General features: G+C 40.8%; 1 protein-coding gene across 3 annotated transcripts in view; it reads left to right on the top strand.

Moving 5' to 3' along the window:
- The window catches only part of ddah1 (dimethylarginine dimethylaminohydrolase 1), an 88,065-nt gene extending 65,278 nt beyond the window's left edge, over window positions 1-22,787 (top strand). For all 3 annotated transcript variants that reach the window (XM_056414232.1, XM_056414230.1, XM_056414231.1), the window contains exons 4-7: window positions 27-100; window positions 8,139-8,258; window positions 14,803-14,946; window positions 20,091-22,787. In XM_056414232.1, coding sequence (XP_056270207.1) covers window positions 27-100; window positions 8,139-8,258; window positions 14,803-14,946; window positions 20,091-20,207 — 455 coding nt within the window. In that variant the 3' untranslated portion in view covers window positions 20,208-22,787. The remainder of the gene's footprint in view (window positions 1-26; window positions 101-8,138; window positions 8,259-14,802; window positions 14,947-20,090) is intronic.
- Window positions 22,788-23,233: the final 446 nt, after the last annotated feature.

Genomic DNA, 23,233 nt, shown 5'->3' with positions numbered 1-23,233 from the left:
AAGTGGCGTCTTCATTATTTTTTCAGGTCGAGAGTTCTTTGTGGGCCTTTCCAAACGGACCAATCAGAGAGGAGCAGAGATTCTAGCGGATGCCTTTAAGGTGAGTTTAAATGGGGCATCGCTTTTTTTGGGCTGCATCACAATTAATACTAAAAGCAACAATTCCTCTCTTGCAGTCAAAGTGTATGAAACAAGCGAACATAAATATGAACAATGAGGAACCCACGCTGACACGGGGGGAACAACAGCCTTCCACATATGGAAGCTTTTACAAAAAAACATTTTTAGCACAAACACTAACATATTATCACTTCATAAAGTTGACATTGCTAACAGGCCAGGAACAGTTGCGAGTATTCAGCAGAACGTGTAAATTAGCATCTATTAGGAATTATGTTACTGGCCAACTGTGAAAATGTACATCCAATATTCACACTTTCCATTTTGATGCATTTTGGTTTTCCGTGTAATCCTGATACAAACGTTTAACTCTTTAGCTGCTAAATGCATCAGCTAGCCACTCAGTGTAATTTTAGAGCTTTTTGCACATTTCCGCCTACTTCAGCCGAAAACAATACTAATGAGAGCGGCTCAAAACAGTTAAGTTATGGGCATAATACCAAAATCATTCCCTAAAAAACATTCTCTACAGGGTAGGGATATCATTTTCTATGGATTTGTCAGAAAATATATATTTTTCCCATTACACCTGATCCATTTTTTGTAGACAGATATTGATAAGAGCAGCTTTAAGTATCAAAGATTAAAGGGAATTATGTCTTGTTTTTTTCCATATTAATAGTTAGGATGTATGGTCACTAGAAACTACAGAATGTGTTGAATCTGTTGTTCTGGGCACTTTACTGTATGAGACTGAATTAAAATCTTAATGGAAATATATATATATATATATTTCTTTATTTAGGCAAGGCAAGTTTATTTGTACAGCACTTTTCAACAAGGCAATTCAAAGTGCTTCACATAAAACCATTAAAAAGAAATCACGATTTAAAAACAATCAAGAACATTCATTAAAACACTTAAAACGGTCATAAAGCTTACAAGTATACCATTCTGACTTATTAAGTCTCTTAAATGCACACGCCTACTGCTACTGAGGGCAAATAAGAAACAAGAAATAGTATGTTATAAATCATGAGAGATACAGTAACGGCATCATCACTCAAGTCATCTTTTTACCTCCCGTTCCCTTTAATTAAATGTCTCCCTCCATCAATCTCTTTATCTCTCTCCACCCTCTCCTTTCTATTCATTATATCTGTTCGTTACAGTCGGTGTCCAGGCCACACTGTTTATGTGGACGATGTGTCGTAAAGTACACATCAAATTAAGCTGTTGCTAGGCGATATAGAGACCCTTCAACACATCCTATTGGTTGTATATATACACAAGAATAAAGCAAGTACCCTGACATAAGAGTTTGCAAAAAAGCTGTTTCTCCGATAACTGCAAAGGCGACAAACATTTAACACATTTCATATATTTTTTTATAGAGTAACTTCGTACATTTAGTTGAGAACAATACCAATAAATTAAGTATTAATTGTGAACCTAAATTTGAGAGTAGCCAAAAGTATAAATAATTGCGCTAGGTAAAATTTAGCTATTTAAGTATTTCTACTTTGTTATTGTGGAAGTAAAATGTATTCAGAGGTGGTATAATTATCTAAGCCTTTAAATACTTCAGTGTGTTTTATTTAATGGGTTATATATCACACTAGAGTTCAACACTGTGGAAGTATAAAGGCATATTAGTTGAATATAGGTCTTTCATGAACTTTCAGTTAAAAACATTGATTGAAGAGGGTCGAGCAGGCCTCAAACCAGGTCTCAGGGACCTGGTCCAGGTCCCTAACTGACCAATAGGAATACAAATAAGCACCACTAAAACTAACAACTGAGATTATTGATGAATGCTAATCACTCTCAATGGCTATTAGTCGTTAGCTCCCGCCGAGGTCCAGGCCTCAACGGGCTCCTGTGCACTTTTAAATCGGCTATTGATACAAACCTCTGCCACTGCAATAGGTGACAATTATTGAAAAGGTGATTTGACAAGCACCTGCCTCCTATTAATTATTTTAACCATCATCAACTCAATCAATACCTGCATTCCAAGCCGAGCGTTACCCGGTAAGTAAATAACGTCTTTTGAATGAATTAACTTGTATCTTCCTTTTGTTTTGAAATTGGCAAAACGTGACATCATCATCATTAATGTACTGTGCCGTCACTTTAACTCACTTCAGGGAGAAGCACTGTGAAAAGGATGAGCGAGGTGATATTCTATATTTTAGTTTTTTCGTATAGAAATATCACGAAAGTACCAAAACTATCAATAAATTGCGCCTCTACTAACTATTGAGGTATTGTCTGTGTAGCCGGAGCCCGATGAGGCGTATTTGTGCAAGATAATTTAATTCCAAGACTTTCTGACTAATTCCTGTGTGGCATAGCCTTGTTATGATGGACCGTAAAAAAATCACTTCCAAAGGAAATTGTCTGCTAAATAAACCCAAGAAACTGGAAGGATTTAAGCCTGCAGCCAAGAAAGAAGGTCACGTGTGTGTCACGAACACAGACTGATTATATCTGTTATTGTAATGCGAAGGAGTTTCATACGGCAGATTTATGCGTCTCGCTTTTTGGGATTTTGCTCTTGAGAGACCGTAACCAAAGAGGAAAGCTGGCTTACTCTTCAAGTTCAGAGGTGGGTCACAACGTTGGGAGTTCTACGCGTTGCGGGGCGACGTCGTTGCTGCACTTCCTGCTTCCAGTTTGTATCTGATTTTGAATTCCTCGTTTTTGAATTTCCTCTATTTTTCTGTTATCTTTGACGAAACAGGACTTAATGACGCGTCGCTGGCAAACGGCACTCGGAAAAATCACTTGAGCGTCCCATTATTGTTTTTTCCGGGTTTTTTATCAGATTGATTCCTCCTGTCGTGTTTTTTTTCTTTCTTTCCTATCATTATGTCCTTGAGCAAGGCACTGAACCCCCAGTTGCTTCCCGGGCTTTCGCAGCAGCCTGCTCTCCTATATACTAAGGATGGGTTAAATGCAGAGAACTAATTTCCCCTTGGGGATTAATAAAAGTGTATATTCTATTATCACATTAAGGGTCACTTTGTTGCTGGGCTTGTTTATCGCTCGACAACTGCGTACACATGTCTACGCTCTTTTATTGATGGTCCTTGACGAGTTGAGAGCAGATGGTGCTTTTGATTGAATGAGTTTATTTTGGAAATAATAATAATAATAATAACAGAGAGGCCGAACCGCTTCTTTTTATCTGCAGGTAGTGATGGTGACTCCAAATCTACCAATAAATACAAGAATATTAACACTCAATGGGTCATTTCAGCCTGTTAGGTTTAATAAAGATGATGAAATAATTTAGATAGATTTCATGAAGATGATGAAATACAAAGTCAGGTTTAATAAAGATGATGAAATGCTAAGTTAGGTTTAATAAAGATGATGAAATATTTAGTCGGGTTTAATAAAGATGATGAAATACATAGTCAGGTTTAATAAAGATGATGAAATACATAGTCAGGTTTAATAAAGATGATGAAATACTTAGTTAGGTTTAATAAAGATGATGAAATATTTAGTCGGGTTTAATAAAGATGATGAAATACATAGTCAGGTTTAATAAAGATGATGAAATACTTAGTCAGGTTTTACAAAGATGATGAAATACTTTGTTAGGTTTCATGAAAATGAAGAAATGATTAGTTAGGTTTAATAAAGATGATGAAATACTTAGTTAGCAGATGAAAAGCAACTTGAGTATCTCTCTTTATAAGAAAAGTATGACACAGTTTTAAACTGTTACTTCCTGTTTATGGATAAGCCGTGAAGGACGTTCAGATTACATAATTCCCAGTTGTCCTTTTGTATCTTCTTAACAAGTGCCAAGGAAAGAGTTCAATAAAACATCAAGGATAGAGTCATTAAAGTTGTTTGCCAAATGTTATTCTGTTCATTCGCAATAACACTTTTAGTGAATTATAGCGCTTTAATTTGAGCTAATGATGCGTTACAAATATTGAATTAAAGTGTTACCAACTGCTTGAATGGAAAATGTCACAAAAAGAGTTTAACTATGGATATTAATGTACACAATACTTCGATTACCTCAGTTTAAAGTTAAAGTAAGAGCTATAAAAAAGACATATTGTTTGATTAAGTAAACACATGGGCGTCTGTTCTGAGGCAAAACCCTGAATTGATATGCTCATATAAAAATTTGAAGTCTCACATCATTCAAATTATTAAACCTTGGTATCGTTTCAAGGTTTACAAATCTCTGTAGGTCTCAACTCTAGCTGATGGAGTCTATGTATCGACTCATGTTTAATCAATCATGTTTCAAAGTGGGAAATTCTTGCAGTCTCAAAATAATGATAAAACAATGTTATTTCAGAAGGTTATGCTATGCTGTAATTCTTTAAATGTGGAATCCAGGCTTTACTTCTTGCAAACATGAAGGCTTTTCAACTCTCATTTTAATGAATGGGGTCGGTCCAAAATCCGCTGTTGCAGGCAAAATATGAATAGAGGATTATAAAAAAATAACCTAAATAGAGACCCTAGTTCAATCAATATGGATGTAATTTGCTGGCTGAATGCTTCTTTCATCCTCATTCTGAAAAGAGATTAAAGGCAAGCATATTTCCACAATGGGCCTCGTACTGTGAGCATTGGGACATGATGACATGAACGCCACATTTTCTTGCCGTAGCTTTGGTCATTTCACATGAGAGGTTTCTATATTTGTCTTTTTGTCCACATGCGAGGACAGTTGTCGTGTTGTTTGTTCATGTTGCCAGCCTACTGTGTATTAAAGGATAACTTGTTTTTGAAAATACATTTTTGTGTCTAAGTGAACAACAACTTTTTAAATTAATCCGGTATGAAGTCATACTGCTGTACGTGAGCATCAATGTCCACTAAAAAGTGTTGCTTTCACGATCGCAAGGCTAGAAATTGTTATTGCGAGTCTCTGACAACAATAAACTGAGTAATACAACTTTTTTCTCACCTTTAGCTTAATGCTGTCAGTCTATTATTGTGTTTAAGTCTTGTTGTAAAATCTGTATCTCCATATAGATCCTGTGATCGGCCGCCGTCTTCAGCGATCTCACTCAAAACTAAGACAAATTTCAGAAATTGTTGTTCCTTTTAGTCATTTAGACACAAAAACATGAGAAAACAGGCTTGAAAAATACTGAAGGACCGCTTTAAATGTGAATAAACCACACCCACACATGAACAAATAATCATATCATATTTATTTCTAATCCTTAACTTTGATTGTTGCTTATTTGCTCATGAATATGAACCATAGAGAATGAGTAAGGGCATTTTAAAGATTGTATTAAAGCCCATCATGCCATCAGGTGTTACTAAAACGTATCTATTTTATTAGGGGCAACTATGGGTCAGTCGTTAGCAGGTCCGTCTTTCAATCAGGGGGTTGGCGGTTCAATCCCTGCCCTTGAGCAAGACACTCAACCCTCCTGTTACCTTTGGGGTCAATTTGACCCCATTCAATATTTAACGTCTCTAAAAAAATGTGACATAATTTTTTGGGATTCATATTTCATGACTTTTCCTAATTTATTGGGGACAACTGGGTAAACATAAAATTCACATGATGATATGTTTTCAATGTCCTGTACAATTTGACCCCAGGCTGTTTTTCACTGTGTAAAACATATAAGAAATATCAACTTTTTCTTTTATTTAAAGGGCTATTTAGGTAGTCAACACCTCACACTTAAACTTGGGAAACAATATCAATTCTAATAATTTTCTCTAGGTTTTAATTGCAGGGATCAAATTGACCGCAGGGGTAAAAGATGTTTGTACATTTGAAGGTAACAGGAGGGTTAACGCTGAGTTGCTCCCTGTCGCTGCGTCTACGGTTTATGAATGGAACATGATTGTAAGTCGCTTTGGATAAAAGCGTCAGTAATGTAATGTAATTATCAATAGCAGTTGGTTTATCTGTTGTTTTATATACTTTAACATGTGCTAAGCAACATCCTGCTGCCGGATAAAACCTTTAAAATCAAGTTCCTTCCAGTTGCTCTGTAATAACCCCTCTAGCCCTGGGCTCATAGCATCATCTCCCAGACTCTCCTGCTGTCTCCGCCCCGGATCTGCCTGCTATTTCATTTTTTAAAAGCCACTTTAGAACCCAGTTTAATGACACTGCCCACACCACGACAGTGCATTTTCAAAAAACAATACATCACTTTTCCACGTACATCACACTGCAGCCGCGGTGCTTTTGTTGCGGTTGCAACGGGTTGTAAAAGCGTCGTCGCAAACAAAAGGAAGACGTATCACAGTGGCGGGTTTGTGTATTTTATTTTGTTAACGCGGTAGGGAACGACCTCCGAGGAATTAGAATTGGGAGGAAACATGATGTCGGCAGATGCGGAGGCTCTTAAACCCAAAGTGATCGCTGCAGTTTGACGTGGAGAGCGAGCCGCCGTTTGATTTAAGTCCTCTTTTTATCGGTCCGTCCTCTCTTCACATTTTGTTTGGTTTCGCTTCACCTCTGTGGCAGCTGGGGTGTCGTTGGGGTCAGCTGTGGAGGTGGGGGGGGGGGGGGAGTGGCTCGGGGACAGGTGCCGCAAATTGGGCCTAATTGGCCACAGGTGTGGGGGATCTGTTTGATTGGAGGGGAGATGGCGGTGAATTGTAAGGCGCATGAGACTCAGAGACAGTTGATGAGGAAGAAACTAAAGGAATCAGGGGTGCGTGAGTGTACACTGAAGGGAGTACTGTTAGCATTCTTAAAGGACACGGGGGGTTATAAGAGGGAATACTTGAAATGTAGGGATGAGGGTTAATGTTTTTTGTAAAGTTTTTTTTGTTTGTGGTTTTTTGTTTTTGTTTTGGGGGTCTACTGTCTGATTAATACTCCAGAGCACAGGGTGGCGGCAATGCACCAATTATATGGATGCCAACCGCCGTTGAAGAAGAAGAAGAAGAAGAAGTGGATGCAGAAAAAGAAGGAGTAGGAAAAGGAGAAGAAGAAGAAGATATGAAAGTGAAGAAGAAGAAAAAGGTGTGAACTTAAAGAAGAAGATATGAAAGTGAAGAAGAAAAAGAAGCTATGAAAGAAGAAGAAGAAGATATGAAAGTGAAGAAGAGGAAAAAGGTATGAACTTAAAGAAGAAGAAGATATGAAAGTGAAGAAGAAAAAGAAGCTATGAAAGAGAAGAAGATATGAAAGTGAATGAGAAGAAAAAGGTATGAACTTAAAGAAGAAGAAGAAGATATGAAAGTGAAGAAGAAGACAAAGGTATGAACTTAAAGAAGAAGATATGAAAGTGAAGAAGAAAAAGAAGATATGAAAGTGAATGAGAAGAAAAAGGTATGAACTTAAAGAAGAAGAAGAAGAAGATATGAAAGTGAAGAAGAAGACAAAGGTGTGAACTTAAAGAAGACGATATGAAAGTGAAGAAGAAAAATAAGCTATGAAAGAGAAGAAGATATGAAAGTGAATGAGAAGAAAAATATATGAACTTAAAGAAGAAGAAGATATGAAAGTGAAGAAGAAAAAGAAGTTATGAAAGAGAAGAAGATAAGAAAGTGAATGAGAAGAAAAAGGTATGAACTTAAAGAAGAAGAAGATATGAAAGTGAAGAAGAAAAAGAAGCTATGAAAGAGAAGAAGATATGAAAGTGAATGAGAAGAAAAAGGTATGAACTTAAAGAAGAAGAAGAAGATATGAAAGTGAAGAAGAGGAAAAAGGTATGAACTTAAAGAAGAAGAAGATATGAAAGTGAAGAAGAAAAAGAAGCTATGAAAGAGAAGAAGATATGAAAGTGAATGAGAAGAAAAAGGTATGAACTTAAAGAAGAAGAAGAAGATATGAAAGTGAAAAAGAAAAAGAAGAAGAAGAAGAGATGGCGAGAGTGGTGGAGAGCAGAGCTGAGACGGTCTGCCTCAATAAAGTTTATTCCGAAATACAACCTCTGTGTTTGCGAGTCCTTTGGTGCGTTGGGGGAAACCTACTGGTGACGATATGAAACCTGACACGACCACGAATTGGATCGTGTTTCCTCTTCTTCTTCGTTTTCTTCTTGCAGGACTACGCCGTGTCGACCGTGCCCGTGCTGGAGGGTCTGCACCTGAAAAGCTTCTGCAGCATGGGAGGACCGGGCCTCATCGTCATCGGCTCCAGCGACCCCGCACAGAAGGCCCTCAAAGTACGCAGCGTGTGTGTGTGTGTGTGTTGCGTGTGCAGTGAACGCATCGTCCCATTGCTCAAAGAAAACCACCGAATCAATGCCGTGCCATTTGTTTTTATAACGATGACGCGGCTCATTTTTGTTTTTTTTGTTTGACTCTTGGCTTTCGACGCTGTTGGTATAAACGGTCCCATCCTTTTTTTGCCTGCTGCTCTGCGAAAGTATTCGGCAAGAATAACACGACAAGACAGGACGCTACAGGTGTTGATTCAGAGCAGACTCCCTTCAGGTGCGTTCACACCAAAAGCCAAGCGATTTTAAACGCGTGATTTTACTCGCTCGACCATTCGCCGTGTTCACGCCATGAGCGTCGAGACGCTCCCCGGGGGGCGGGGCTTATCTCCGTGTCTCGTCTCCGTAAAGACCGTTATCATTTCCTTCATCCACCACGGAATAACTAACCACTAGTTCTGCTTTATACTTGTTGTGGACATCCCACACACTAACGCCCTGGTGTTTGGGTTCATGACATCACCCGTAGGCTCACTCAGCTCGGTCACTTTCACCGATGAAGTTACTGTTACGTCTGAAAGACTTCCGCTTCCAGCTACGAGAGTGGAACTCAAGAGCTGATTGGCCCCGAGTTGCGAGATTACCGCCTTGAAATATTTCAACTCGGGGCGAAAATTGTGCCGCTGGAAACGCGTCACCCACATCTCGTCGCCCCAAACTCGCCGCCCGGGAAAATATCGCGTCTATCGCAGCCACACGCGTCTGTACGTTGACTTTTCATGGGATTCGGTCGCGCGAAAAAATAGTTTCGCTTTTGGTGTGAATGCACCTTAACTCACAGCTCGATTACTGCTTCCACCGCGGCAGAACGCATCGACGGCACCTGTCGCCTTCATCCTCTCGTCATTTATAAATACTCTGGGGCCGAAGCGGAGGGGGTCGCCTCACGGCGCTCACACACTCCCGGCTTCAATTACAACGGTATTCCTTTTAACAGCTTGAGGCGATGACGGCGTGAAAGGCTTCCGAATCAATCGAGCGCCGTCGTTAACGATCACAAAGACGCTCCGAAAAGGAATAAAGCCGGGGGGATGCCGAAAAGGACGCCACGTGAACGAGAGACAGTTTTACGCCCCGGCGAAGACGGATTGGTGTTTTTTGTTTTTTTTAGAGTGAGTAATAAATCTCAGCCCATCCCTCTGATGGAATTATTCTTAAAATTCCCAAACGTCAACACACGAGACTGTATGTGAACATTTCTCACGCCACACATCACTAAAATATATGGTGCGATATTTAAAGTTGTGTTTCCACAGCGTGATGACGCATGATTTGCGTTCATTTATGCATTTATAAAGACTTACACACACACACACACACACACACACACACACACACACACACCCTTGGCATATCACTTCTGGCAGGGCTCTTCATTTGCCTCCCAGTGTGATATCACCCCCTACTGGCTTTACCCTACACACGGTGACTTTAAGTCAAGTAAACAGCCACTTATTAATATCTCATGGGGCAATGAAAAGCAGACCATGTGACGACACATCCTAACGAAGCCAAGTACTTGAGAACCGGCACGAGGTCGCGCTCGTTGGTTTTGTATATCCGAAGTGTACACAAGAAATTCAAGAATATATGCTTTAAAACACACTCGGTAATTGATTTTTATATTCTAGCTTTGGCTCGTTACGATTCCAGCCCGTTTGACCCCCCCCCAGTAATTGGCTACTGGAGCGACGAGTAGCGAGACTTAATTACAGACTGCTCGCTTTCTAATTACGGCTTGCGTCACCTTCTCCGGCACTAATCGGGCACTATTTTTAAGGACCTTTTAACGACACTGGGTTTGTAATTGGGTAATGTCCCTTTTGTGGCGAGTGAGATATCGTGAATGTCGTTTTTAATGAATTCCGAGTGCTTGTTTTTGGATGCGGATGCAGCTCTTACGGCAACGAGGCTCATTATGCCCGCGTACACTTGGACACTTGTACAAATTAAAGTTGGAGCCCGAATAATTATGTTTGTCTTTAGGGAGCTATATAGTTTTATTCAGACCCTGGCTTGTTGGCAGTGTTAGTGTAGAAGGTCTCTTATGTGTATATCCACTAATATCTAGTTAATAAGGCTGTTAATTTACACTCTGGTGTTGCCGTCAGTCTACATCTGGGATGTGTGTATATGTGTAGGCCAGGTATAGTCTCCCCCCCCCCCCACCCCGTCTGTGTTCAGCTCTCCCATGGGTGAGAATACACGTCCACCGGATGGATTCCATCACCCATCTGCCGCTGTCACTGCCAAGCTTCGCTTATGAAGTCGTCATCCTGAAATATATCGGCAGCAACCACTTCCTGTTCTCTCGCACACGCGATTCCCTCCTTATGTTGGACTGCGGGGGCGGATCGCTCACTCAGGCGCGTTTCATCCATGAGGTCATTGCTCACCGCTGCTCAGGGTTTGATCTTCACCTCAAGTTGTGTTTGCACACTTGAGTCTTTTCTTTAATAAAGAATGAGGTGACAACATGGTGAAGAGTTGTGTTTGATGGACCAACTCCTCCATTTCAAACATTTAGACGAGTAAAATGAACATAAAATTCACCTTTTATGAGCATATTTGATTCAAATTGATGGTTTATCTAGTCTGTTAAATATCCTTCAGCAGCAAAGAGCAGCTCGAGGTTCGATGTTACACTGTTGTTGATCGTATTTGCCATCTTGTTTCAGTAGCTCGCATCGGGATATTGGCACAAGTCGTTAGAAAGTAGTCAACCAGAGCATTTGTTAAAGTAAAGTAAAGGTTAGGCTTTATCCTGGACGGGCGGGGGAGGGGCAATCTAATAGTTGTTGAGATGTTTAAATTCGAAACTAAATAATAATAAACTTCATTCGCCCTGCGACCCCTTAACAGGATAAGCAATTAAAGATGGATGGATGACCAGCAGCCATTGGCATGCTGGGGGTCACTCTGTCAGATTGGTGATCTCTGCATCATGCATCATATCGGAAGGGGCCCATACATGGCATCTGAACACTAGGTTTCCTTGCCAATTATGTTCTTAAGTCTCTGAGTCAGCTGCAGCAAGTGATATTATACACAGGTGACTGTATAGGGTCTCTGGTTCGTTGCCCTCTTCATTCATAACTTTAAAAGAAAGATATAAGAAATGTGAATTTTTCGGGCCATTTTTTTTTGGACGATTTCTGTTGTTACTTGTTTTATCGCTTCCTTCCTTTTTCCATGTCACCTTCCATTGGATACCTGAGGGCGCATCAAGAAACACTCCCTTTTAGATCTTCCCAGAGGGAAACATGAGTCGAGGAGCAAAATGAAACAAGTATTGTGCGTCAACAAGAACCAATTTCAGTTTAATTTCCCCTCTGTAGTTGGAAGCGGCCTCAGGTTCGGATCTGTCTAGTTCGTGCCTGGTAGGAAGTATTGTTCAACTTTTAACGGCCTCCTGGGAACGATTACTACAATGGAAATATTCCTTCATTGGGCCAAAATACAGAACGTGCCGAGGACCACTGTGCACAGTACGGGGTCCAGTAAATTGTCTGTGTTTCTGTTAACTACTCGGGATTTCCCCGGGGGGGTTGTATTACCTTCCTGTAATTTTTTTTGAATGAGGACGTTCTACGGCCCAGTTAGCACTCGACATATGAACTGGACCTCGGCCGCCGTCCAAGAATAAGTTGCAGTTGCTTTGGATGTGGTCTTGGTCAAGGATGACTGTGTAGAAGCCTCGGTCCTCCATTGTTCTCTATTGCTGAAGACACACACGTGTCATTTTAGCTAACGCTTTTATCCAAAGAGACTTATAGAGACAATAAGGGAATTCAACCACAAACTCAGAACAACAAGAATCAAGAAAGCCAAACTACAAAAATACCATGAGTAATACCATGAGTAATACCAAGAGTAATACCAAGAGTAATACCATAATTAATACCATAATTAATACCATAATTAATACCATAATTAATACCATGAGTAATACCATAATTAATACCATGAGTAATACCATGAGAAATACCATAATTAAGTGCCATTCAAGTGCCACTGAAGTGCTAATCTGTTTTTATTCAAGGTATAGTCGGAAAATCTGAGGCATCCTTAACTAGATGTTAGCAAAAAGCTTCCGGTAATTTAAATAAAAAAATGCCTTAAAAAGCATACAGTAACCTGGCTGCCCGTGATTATTTTTATTTCATGAACCCTGAGATTTAAATAAATCTAATTATTTATTAAAAAATAGATGGTAATCTGTTCTTATATGGACTAGTTGCAGCCACTGACATTGAACAGAGAACTGACCGGTCCATCAGTCAAGTACTTTCTTTTTATTTTTAGGATTTTATTGTATTTCATGGATCAGAACTTTACACAAATCACTGTGAAATTTTGCTGTCGAACATTTTCCTCACACTCAAAACTGTTTTTTTCTTTCTCACCGAGTGACGCAGGAACTGTGATCTTTGGTGGAGTCCACGTTTATTCTCCCCTCTCCCACTCCTAATCCCCCCCGCCCCCCGCATGTGAGAGACGGTGTTGGCGGTCACGCACATGGACAGTGTTTTCATTTAGGGCTGCTGCAATCACCCAACACACCCATCTGTGACCTGGGAATGTGTCTGGTCCGGTTACACACACGCATACACACGCGTGTGCACAAACTGCATGAACTCAGAAATGGCAACGTCAGCTCCGATGCGACTAGATTTGCAATCGTTTACAGGCTGTTTTTACATCAGAAAAAATGTCTAGTCGGCTATGCTCTACTGGTGTAACGCATGATTTCCCAGCTTTTATTAATTTTAACATTCGTTTTTTTCATTGTTGGAGCAAAACTTTTAATCTGGCGTTGGCTTCACGCGCTACTTCCCCGAGATCACTTTTCTAACAACGAGTCAAGTCATGTGAGGACTTCTTCCTTGAGATTTACTATTTAATGATGAGATTTATTGCTCGCACTCACCACACACAATTGTTCTTATTTATTTCCACGAAGCACTGATGCCGCGTGCCAGATACATAAAATGTGTCCTTTCCTGTGCGCCGAATAGAGTTTCCCAGGAAAGCTTTACTTAGAGCGGCACATTTGATATTTTGTTGGATCTATTTACATGACAATAACTCTGTTTTTTCAGGGCACAAGGAGGTTGAGTACTTTGAACTTATTAGGCGAGTAATATCCGGCTTACGTAACGTCCCATCCAGACGACTCATTTGGAAAAGAGAAACAATCAATCAACTTGGGGGGGAAAAGATCCAGGGATGTCCAGAATAAACATCTGGTGTCAGAACCTACTGCTTGGTACCGACCTCCCAAAGAGACGGGGGTTAAGCCCTCAACGGGTTCAGGACTGGCCCCCAGACCCTGGTTCACCAGCAGCAGCCCGAGCCCACTGTGTGCTGGTGGAGAGGAGCAAACAATGGAATGGATCATTGAAGCTTGCCCTTTCAAAAAAAAGACGAAAAGAAAGGATTCTGCTCGGGCCAAGGACTTTGCATTCGCGAAATGAACAAATAACTGCAAAGTAATCCATATTTCTATAGAATTCACCAAGGAAAAGGCCTCTCCTGTCTCAGTAAACACCCCGATCGTTTCCTGTTGAAACGGATCCAGGGGGTCGGTCATAAAGCCACATTGTGCTCACAAATCCACCCCCCCCCCCCCCAAAAATTCGCCCACATTGGAGTTTGTGTCATCACATTTGCTTCCAGCCACTCCCCCCATACCGATATGCGCATCATACCAGACGTCCTACATTTGTTTAACTTTAGGAGTGAAATCTAGAGACTTGTTTTATGAGTTTTATAAGTGACATTTTTTGACAGATAATCTTTAGAAATATAGCCAATTTATCCCGCTCTTGTTGAAAGGTGATAGTCAGAAAGCGGAGCAGTAGAAAATCAGAGGGGAGGTCTATATCTGATGCAAAAATAATTTCTCAAAAATACCTTTTCGGAATGTTGAGGCTTTTTCGATTATTTCTTTAGATTAAAAAAAAAAATTTGACTCGCTCTCCAGCCCCCCCCCCCCCCTTCCTCCCCTTCTCGTCTCCGAGGTATCCGTCCGCAGATGTTCTGCTCATAAACATTAAGAGGCACCTGTCTCCTGGTCATAACATCCTCAACCCTGACTTCCACTTGGCAACATGGGCGTCTTCTCCGACTCGCTCCCCCCACTGTCTGTCCCACTTTCAACTCCTTTCAGATTACATAAATAACATGACATCTGCTGAGAAAGAATGTCCGTCTGCTCCTATGTTCTCCATTAAGGCCCCCACCCCCCACCCCCCGGGCCCGAGAGTGGTTTGGCCAGCCGAACGATGTGGTCTTTGGTATTGTGGCCTCGCTTCAGACTTAAAAGTGCCTGATAGTCTGAATAACTGTTTTCTGTCTGGCCTCTCTGAAAGTCTCCCTGAAGGACTCCGAAACAGCCTGCCGTTAGTTTACATAAAAGTCTATTTCCTGTCTGTCTCTTATCTGTGTGTGTGTGTGTGTGTGTGTGTGTGTGTGTGTGTGTGTGTAGATCATGCAGCAAATGAGTGACCACCGCTACGACAAGCTGACGGTGCCTGACGACTACGCTGCCAACTGCATCTACATGAACCTCCCCAATAAGGGACATGTGCTGCTGCACCCCACCGCGGAGCAGTATCCAGAAAGCGCAAAGGTAAATGCTCAGTCAACACACAGTAAATGTCGTCTCACACACGCAATAACATTCATTTTACAATCCTGAGGTTAGAACTTTTGGGAGGAAGAAACTCTCTCAGGACAACCAGGCGGCTTTTAGTGGCTTCCATTTAAAGAGGACTTGCCTTTTGTTGCTCTCCATCCCGTCAAAACCACTGAGATAAACAAGTGGCCAGAGAGGGGAACCCTCCAGTTTGTGGTTGTTGCTGGCGCTGTTGTTTTATGACATTAAAAAAAAACCTGTAGTTTAATGTGAAGTGACCTTTTGTGGACAAGAGTTAGCATTTTGGTTTGTTCGCCTCGGGCTGCTGTCGAAGCATGGCCCATAGCGGACTCCATGGAGAGAACCTTCTCCCTATGTACTTATCAATGGCTCATCCCCAAGGTAATGACAACATGACGATTTTTGTTTTCAGGTACACTAAAGAAAACATACTTATTCATATTATATTCCATTTCTGCCAATAGATCCACTAAATACTTCACACTGTAATCTACATGGTACAAATGTGTATGTGAAAGCACCAGATGGTGCAGCTCCACAGAGGGTTCTTAACCCTTGTGTTGCCTTAGGGTCATTTTGACCCGAATCAATATTACACCCTCCCCCCGCCTTTGGGTCATTTTGACCCGATTCAATGTTTCACCCTCCTGTTACCTTTATATTTACTAACATATTTTACCCTTTGGGTTCAATTTGACGCCAGCAATTAAAACCTCCAGAAAATTATTAGAATTAATATTGTTTTCCAAGTTTAAGTGTGAGGCACTTTATGTTTGTTTGTTGACTTCCTAAAGAACACCGACATTAAACATTGAATGGGGTCAAATTAATCCTAAGGCGGGGGGAGGGTGTAATATTGATTCGGGTCAAAATGACCCTAAGGCAACACAAGGGTTAAAACCCCTCCTGCCCAGCACTAAGGAGCAGACAGACAAAGTTAGCAACCAGCTGGTGAACATTGTGAAGCATTCAGCTGATTTAGATATTGAGCAGATATTTGCTCTCAAAAGCAGCTGGAGACCAAACCCCTAGCTAAAGGACCAAGTGAATGTTGGACTTGCATTCATCAAACTTAAATCAAAAGAAACTCTATCGTTGCTCCATATCTGCCGGATGTGTCAATACGCTGCTGTTTGTTAATGCATTTTACATATTTACTTGATCGTATTTTTCCGTGTGGCGTCTATAGCTTTTAGTTGCGGTGTTCGCTAAGTGGACCAACATTAAGACAGTATTACAAGTTTAAATATCTAAAAATGACTTCATATTTAAACTAGCAAATCACAAAATGATACTTGTTATGTCTTATTTACTATCTCTCTTTAAAACTCTTTATTTGGAGGATCCACATGGGCCAGCGGTGTACGGTCTACTCTCAAGTAAAGTTGGGATGCTCCAATTTCTGATGAAAGTAAAATGACCTTCTGTTATATAGTAACATTTTCTTTTTGTACTTATGTCTCCCAAGTTAGCACTATTTCAGGAACTCATAAGGGAAATGCCAAAAAACATCTATAGGGTTGAGAGTAATTTTAAAGACCTTTTGAGAATTGCCCCTAGTGCCCTCTTATGAACTATCGGTATTCAATTCAGTTTAATTCAGTTTATTTGTATAGCCCAATTTCACAAATTACAAATTTGTCTCGGAGTGCTTTACAATCTGTACACATAGACATCCCTGCCCCAAAACCTCACATCGGACCAGGAAAAACTCCCAAATAACCCTTCAGGGGGAAAAAAAGGGAAGAAACCTGGAGGAGAGCAACAGAGGAGGATCCCTCTCCTAGGATGGACAGATGCAATAGATGTAATGTGTACAGAAGGACAGATTTAGAGTTAAAATACATTCAATGAATATGACAGAGTGTATGAATAGTTCATAGTAGGCATATTCCACGATGGAGACCTCCACGATCCATCAGGCAGATGGCGGTGGGGAGGAGGAGCGGGCGGAGTCTCAACAGGACAGTGGCGTAGTCATGAGCAGGAATTCCACGACCCAGACGATCCATCAGGCAGATAGGATCTATGCCGTCTCATAGGGTCCGATGACCCCATGAGACGTAAAGTCAAAAGGACTTCCGGGGAGAAAGCAGAGTTAGTAACGTGTGATTGAGAGATGAAAATTCATCCTTAAGGAGAGAAAAAAGAGGAGATAGGTACTCAGTGCATCCTAAAACGTCCCCCGGCAGCTATAAGCCTATAGCAGCATATCAAGGGGCTGGACCAGGGCAAACCTGATTCAGCCCTAACTATAAGCTCTGTCAAAAAGGAATGTGTTCTTTGTTAAACTGTAGAGTGCTGTATGCTGGCCCGACACGCCTCGTGTATTCCTACAGTGTCTCATAACCTTTCGTAGACATGCAGTGACCTACTTGCAAACAACATCAAATGGCCATTCATGGATAACGCTCGCATATCGTTCCCCGCCGTAGTTCCCTGTGAAGGACGTCTTATTGTCTCACTTTTTCTGGGGTTGGAAAAGCTGAGCCAGTAGCCATGTCATTAAGATGCCTTGGGGTCACTTCTCAATCACAAGTTAAAAAAAAGGACTCTCACAGGATCCAACCCGGCACCCTACAATCTGCAGAGACAGTTCTCCGACCTCACAATGTACTCTGTGGTTAAAACCCCTACCTCCGCCATCTATTTTTAGATGGGAAGAATTTACAAAATTATATGTCTTTGGGACTTAAAATCCGTGGCATTGGCTCATTTTCTTTCCAGGAAGATTTACTGAGGGAATTTAAGAATAATGAGAATCTATTTGTGTATCTTGTGCTTCCTGTTTCCAAAGCATCCTTTCAACGGTTCATTTCAAGCAATATTTGAGGAATGCATGTTAGGTCCACGATCCGGTTTCCTTTTTTTTAAATGTTCAAATTCACCAAAAAATTGGCCTGGAACACATTTTTGGGCCAAACCTCTGTTTAAAGAATTAGAGACTATGAAGTGGAACAATATGAATAGCACATAGTGGATGGTTGCCCATCATGCCTTGCTGTACAGTAAGTCCACAGTTGGGACATGTTTCTGAAGAGAACTCGTTGCTTGTGAGATATGGAGATTTCTCAGCATCACCACAGTCTCTTTGCAAGACTTCTGCTACTTGTCCGTCCTAATCTCCAGCCTATTTTTAGTTTTCTTGTAAAGTTACATAAGAGTTCCACACTAACAACGGCAGGGGGTCATGAGGGAGGATTGGTGGGGGTCAGAGTGGGTGGAGACGGGGGGCATCTTTTAACGGTTAGCAGTGGCGACGGCCCTGGAGGGTTTAAGTTTGGAGAGAAAGAAACTGAGCGGACATAAACCCGAGTGAAATATAGCAGCTACTTCTCGGGGTGAGACCATGCCACCCGCCGACCCAACGTATAAACACCACCTGAAGTAATGAGAACTTGGCTGGAAATGTATATCTAAATGTGCTCACGTAATTACAGCAGAGCACAATTTCAATGATTTTTTACGCTCATAAGGTAGATACAAAAGTGTTTTGCCATCGTTAGTTCGCTAATGTTCTCTCACTTAGCTAACGTTCTTTCACTTAGCTAACGTTCTTTCACTTAAATAATGTTCTCTCACTTAGCTAACATTCTTTCACTGAGCTAACGTTCTTTCACTTAGCTAACGTTCTTTCACTTAGCTAACGTTCTTTCACTTAGCTAACATTCTTTCACTTAAATAATGTTCTCTCACTTAGCTAACGTTCTTTCACTTAGCTAACGTTCTTTCACTTAGCTAACATTCTTTCACTTAAATAATGTTCTCTCACTTAGCTAACGTTCTTTCACTTAGCTAACGTTCTTTCACTTAAATAATGTTCTCTCACTTAGCTAACGTTCTTTCACTTAGCTAACGTTCCCCACTGGCTGGCTACTACTTGCCCTTGGGGAAAGCGCTGTTCGTGGAAAATGCAATATTGCAATGCCACTTTTTAATGGTATTCATCATGTTTTCTGTCTTTAATCTTCCTTGATTCCTTCTTACTCAATACAAAGCTTTAGTGTTTGTAAGGAAATGGCATGGTTGGTACAAAGATGGGTGGTGTGTGATTGATTAGGGTGGTCGGGGCGTTGCCAACATGCCATGGCAGATTTGTTTGCTCCCAGTCCAGCCCTGGTAATCCCGTAACTCATTTTAGCGTCGTGAGCAAAACAAATTGGCATTTATATGGAAATTGGATAGAAATAGGCATTAACATATGCATTAGCACCAAATGTGGTATAATGTGGTCACAGAAGAGTATGATGATGCAGTGCCATTGTTTAACGGTGTTGGGAAGAGAAAAGTGAAGAGTTATAAGGCACATGAATACGTCATTTGGATCACCCGAGGCTTCGTCAGCCATATTGCATCATGAGATAAGAATTTGTCGAGCTGGTCCCTTCTGGCTGCGCTGCAAGGCCTTCGCTCACGATCACAGCGGGGTGGAAATGAGAGTTTAACAGCACACACAAAAATAAATTCTCGTTTGGAAGTCGAGTAGGAAAACACTGGTTTTCTTCTGGAAACGGTCCATAGGGTGACAGACTACTTTACGAGGGTCTTTTGAGAATGTCGTAATAGTTCTCACTCCCATCTTTTTTTCATATATATTTTTTTTTGCCGGGAGACCAGGAAACCTTCTCGAAACGCTTGTTCTCCCGCTTCACAATTTGTGTCTCTCTGTGCAGCACAGGGCGTTTTATATGACGGAACATTACAAGTTGTCAAGAGGAGTAAACAAACCGAAGTGTTGCATAAGTTCTCCCTTTCAGTTTAACTACTGCCAACGGTACGTCAGTCTTTTCTAAAGGGCTTAGTTGCAGTGCTGGGCCGGTCAATACCTACAACACTGGCCCACAGATGTGGTACCCAAGGGCAGGAACAGCTGGTGCCATTAAAATATCTATTTAGTATCTGATTTGATTTGTCTGTGGAAGGGCAGGATCTTGATTCCCCAACTGTGTCGTGTTTAAACATGTGTCTCCAGTGATAGCTAGCTGGACACTGATCTGTTGCATTTCAGTTGACATCATTTTGTATTGTAACCTTGGATGGGTTAGAATAATCTAAAAGAGCAGGATTTCGGGAAGTTGTTCCCCCCCAATGATGCTCATGTCTGTTTATCCCCTAAGGTGTTCGAGAAGTTGAAGGACTACATGCTGATCCCCGTGTCCAACATTGAGAAGGTCAAAGTGGATGGAGCCCTCACATGCTGCTCGGTACTCATCAACAAGAAGGCCAACGTCTGACTGGGGGTTCATCAAACCTATCTTGTCAATTTAGAGGCAGGATAGGGACGTTCACTTGTGCTGGAGGGACAGTGAACATAGAAATTGGAGGGAACCATCTGGTCTCGCTTTTCCCTCCAAACACTCAAATTGCATTTAACTTTCTTTAGTGTGTGAATAGATCAATCGACATAAAACACAATTATTGATGAGGTTTATTATTATGTTCCTATAAGAATTTTGATATTACATCAAAATTAGTCTTATTTTTCTCTTGATTTGACAACTCTAGCACTTACATTTTTCTCTTGATTTGACAACTCTAGCACTTACTTTCAAAAGTTAAATACGAGGCATTCTGGGGTCATGAATTCTCCCCACATCGAGTCATATTATCTTTCTTGACAGTATTTACTCCAATTGGTCTCCAAACTAATCAAATTTGATTCAAGTCAATCTGATCTCAGATCAGGGGGACGAGTAGACCACGTGCCATGTTGAGCATGTGTTCATGGTATTTCGGAGCAAAATTTAGCGGGGAAAATCCTGCTACTTCTGTAATATGACAATCTTAAACAAGGTGAATTATTGCTGCTTCTTTACAGTTGGTGCTGAGCAAAATTCATGACTCTACATTATTTCAAAACAACTAACTTTATCAAAATGCATGGCTGACTACAAGGTTTTGATTTCGCCTTTGATAACTTTGTTATAATTATTCACGAGTGATACACATACTGCTATTGAGACCCTAGGCGGCGTTACTTTTCTCTCCTAATATTTTGTAATCATTGTTCTTGAACGTTACGAGACCGGAGACGTCTCAATAATTGCAACACGCTAACGGTAGCCTGTTATTCGAAAAAGACCACCTGTGGCTATTTGGCTTCCCTCCTGGCGAGCCCTTGGTTAGATATATATGAGGATGCAAACACATTGATTTGTGCCCAACCCTACAAAGGACAGATAAAAGCTGCCTTTTTGGGGGATGTATGTTTTCATTACGGAAACTAAAAACACATCTTTTCCGACAATACCTTGAATAAAAACAGATTAGCACTTCAGTGGCACTTGAATGGCACTTAATTATGTATTACTCATGGTATTAATTATAGTATTACTTATGGTATTATTTATAGTATAACGTATGGTATTACTCATAGTATTACTCATGGTACTACTTATGGCACTTACCTATGGTTTGTTTGTAGTTTGGCTTTCTTGAAGAAACATTAAATTCTTGATTGTTGTAGTTCTGGGTTTGTACTCGTGGATGATGCACTTATTGTAAGTCGCTTTGGATAAAAGCGTTAGCTAAACGACATGTAATGTCATGTAATGCAATTCCAATAAGATGAACTAACCTTTCTGTCATTCCAACATAACACCTCTGCTCTCCTAAATGTACAACGTCTACATGGTAAACCAATGCCATCCCTCCTTCTCAATGATGGCGAATACACTGTAGTTTTCTCACTCCAGTGGTTCTGCCAGTGTTGTTGATGACATAGTTGTCGTTTGTATGTCTCGGAGCATGCTGGGAAACTGATGTTCAACTAAATCCAGTAGAATTAAGTGTGACTGCAGAGTGTCTGCAGAACAAGCTGTTTGATGTGTTTCCTTGTGGTCGTTTCAAACACGAGTTTAAAGGGTCGTTGCTGTGCTCTTATTTTGGCGGTCTTATCTATGTCGTTGCTGAATTCATGTTTGAGGCCTGCAGATGTGACACCATCGGGTATGTAAATAAGTAAACTGTATATGCACTATGTACTGTACACGTTGAAGCCCCATCATCGGTGAAAACCATGTTTTTTTTCTCATTATGATTGTAAGTGAAAGTTGAGGAAATGACATCAGGAGGTGATTCAACCTCCCTCTGTACACGTTTGCACATGGGCAACCGGGCAGTGATGAAACATGGAAAGAATTCCCGTCCGGAGGAGAGAGAGAGGGCTCGTACACCAGTAAACACCGACTCCTTTAAACTTTCTCTGCCTTTCCGCTCACTCGCTCTCCTATTGCCTCATTGACAATCCATGATAATTTATGGCCATGATATCACAGTCTGGCGAAACACACCGTGGATGTGATGGCCTGCCGTTAAAAGTGTGACACTCGTATATTTTAGAGAAGGCGGCTGGCTGGCTGGATGCAGGATGATAGCATAGTTGCAGAGCATCCAGTTCTGATGCTCAGTCCAGAGCGCCGAGCCAGACCCGTCATACACCGGTCTGATTATTGCACGGTCAATCCTTGGATTTTATCTATCATCGTCATCCCCGTTCCCATCGCTCCAAAATCAACCATCGTTTGTGGAGCTCTGGGGCGCCATAACCTTCTTCACTGATTCATAACATTTATTACATGTTTGGCTCTGGAGGTTGTCTGTGAGTAATTGCTCTTGAAGATGTATGTTGACTCTGTTGAGGGTTTATTCCTCCTCCTGCTAACCCCCCCCCCCCCCTCACTCATCACAGTTGTCATAATGGTTGCGATTTTCTTTCTTTTGTCCTTTTGATTTCATACAAATTGTGAGTGATGATAATTTGAGGCATCTTAAATTGTCTACTTTTGTGTAATAAATTAACATGGAGTATTCAACTGTGTTGTGCTTTCTTTCTTTAAAAAAATTAATTAAATCTGATTTTAATTAGCTTTAGTTGTGGAGATTCACTTTTAATCAATTTGATTTGTAATCACATTTTGACAATATATTAACAGCTATAACCCTCAATGATAAGGTTGGTATGTCATCAGGAGAGATGAAGTATCATCAAACTGTTCTTTCATTATTTGTAGAATAACTACCTTCATGTCCCTTTGAGTTCTGCTACCACCTAGTGACACCCAAATGTAAGACAGTCCAGGAAGTAGTCTGTACCGAAGAAAGTCCAAATACAGGACTGTCTCAGAAAATTAGAATATTGTGATAAAGTTCTTTATTTTCTGTAATGCAATTAAAAAAACAAAAATGTCATGCATTCTGGATTCATTACAAATCAACTGAAATATTGCAAGCCTTTTATTCTTTTAATATTGCTGATTAT

The sequence above is a fragment of the Pseudoliparis swirei genome, chromosome 5 (assembly GCF_029220125.1).
Source record: "Pseudoliparis swirei isolate HS2019 ecotype Mariana Trench chromosome 5, NWPU_hadal_v1, whole genome shotgun sequence".
Lineage (NCBI taxonomy): Eukaryota > Metazoa > Chordata > Actinopteri > Perciformes > Liparidae > Pseudoliparis > Pseudoliparis swirei.
This window is presented reverse-complemented; position numbering and strand designations above follow the sequence as displayed.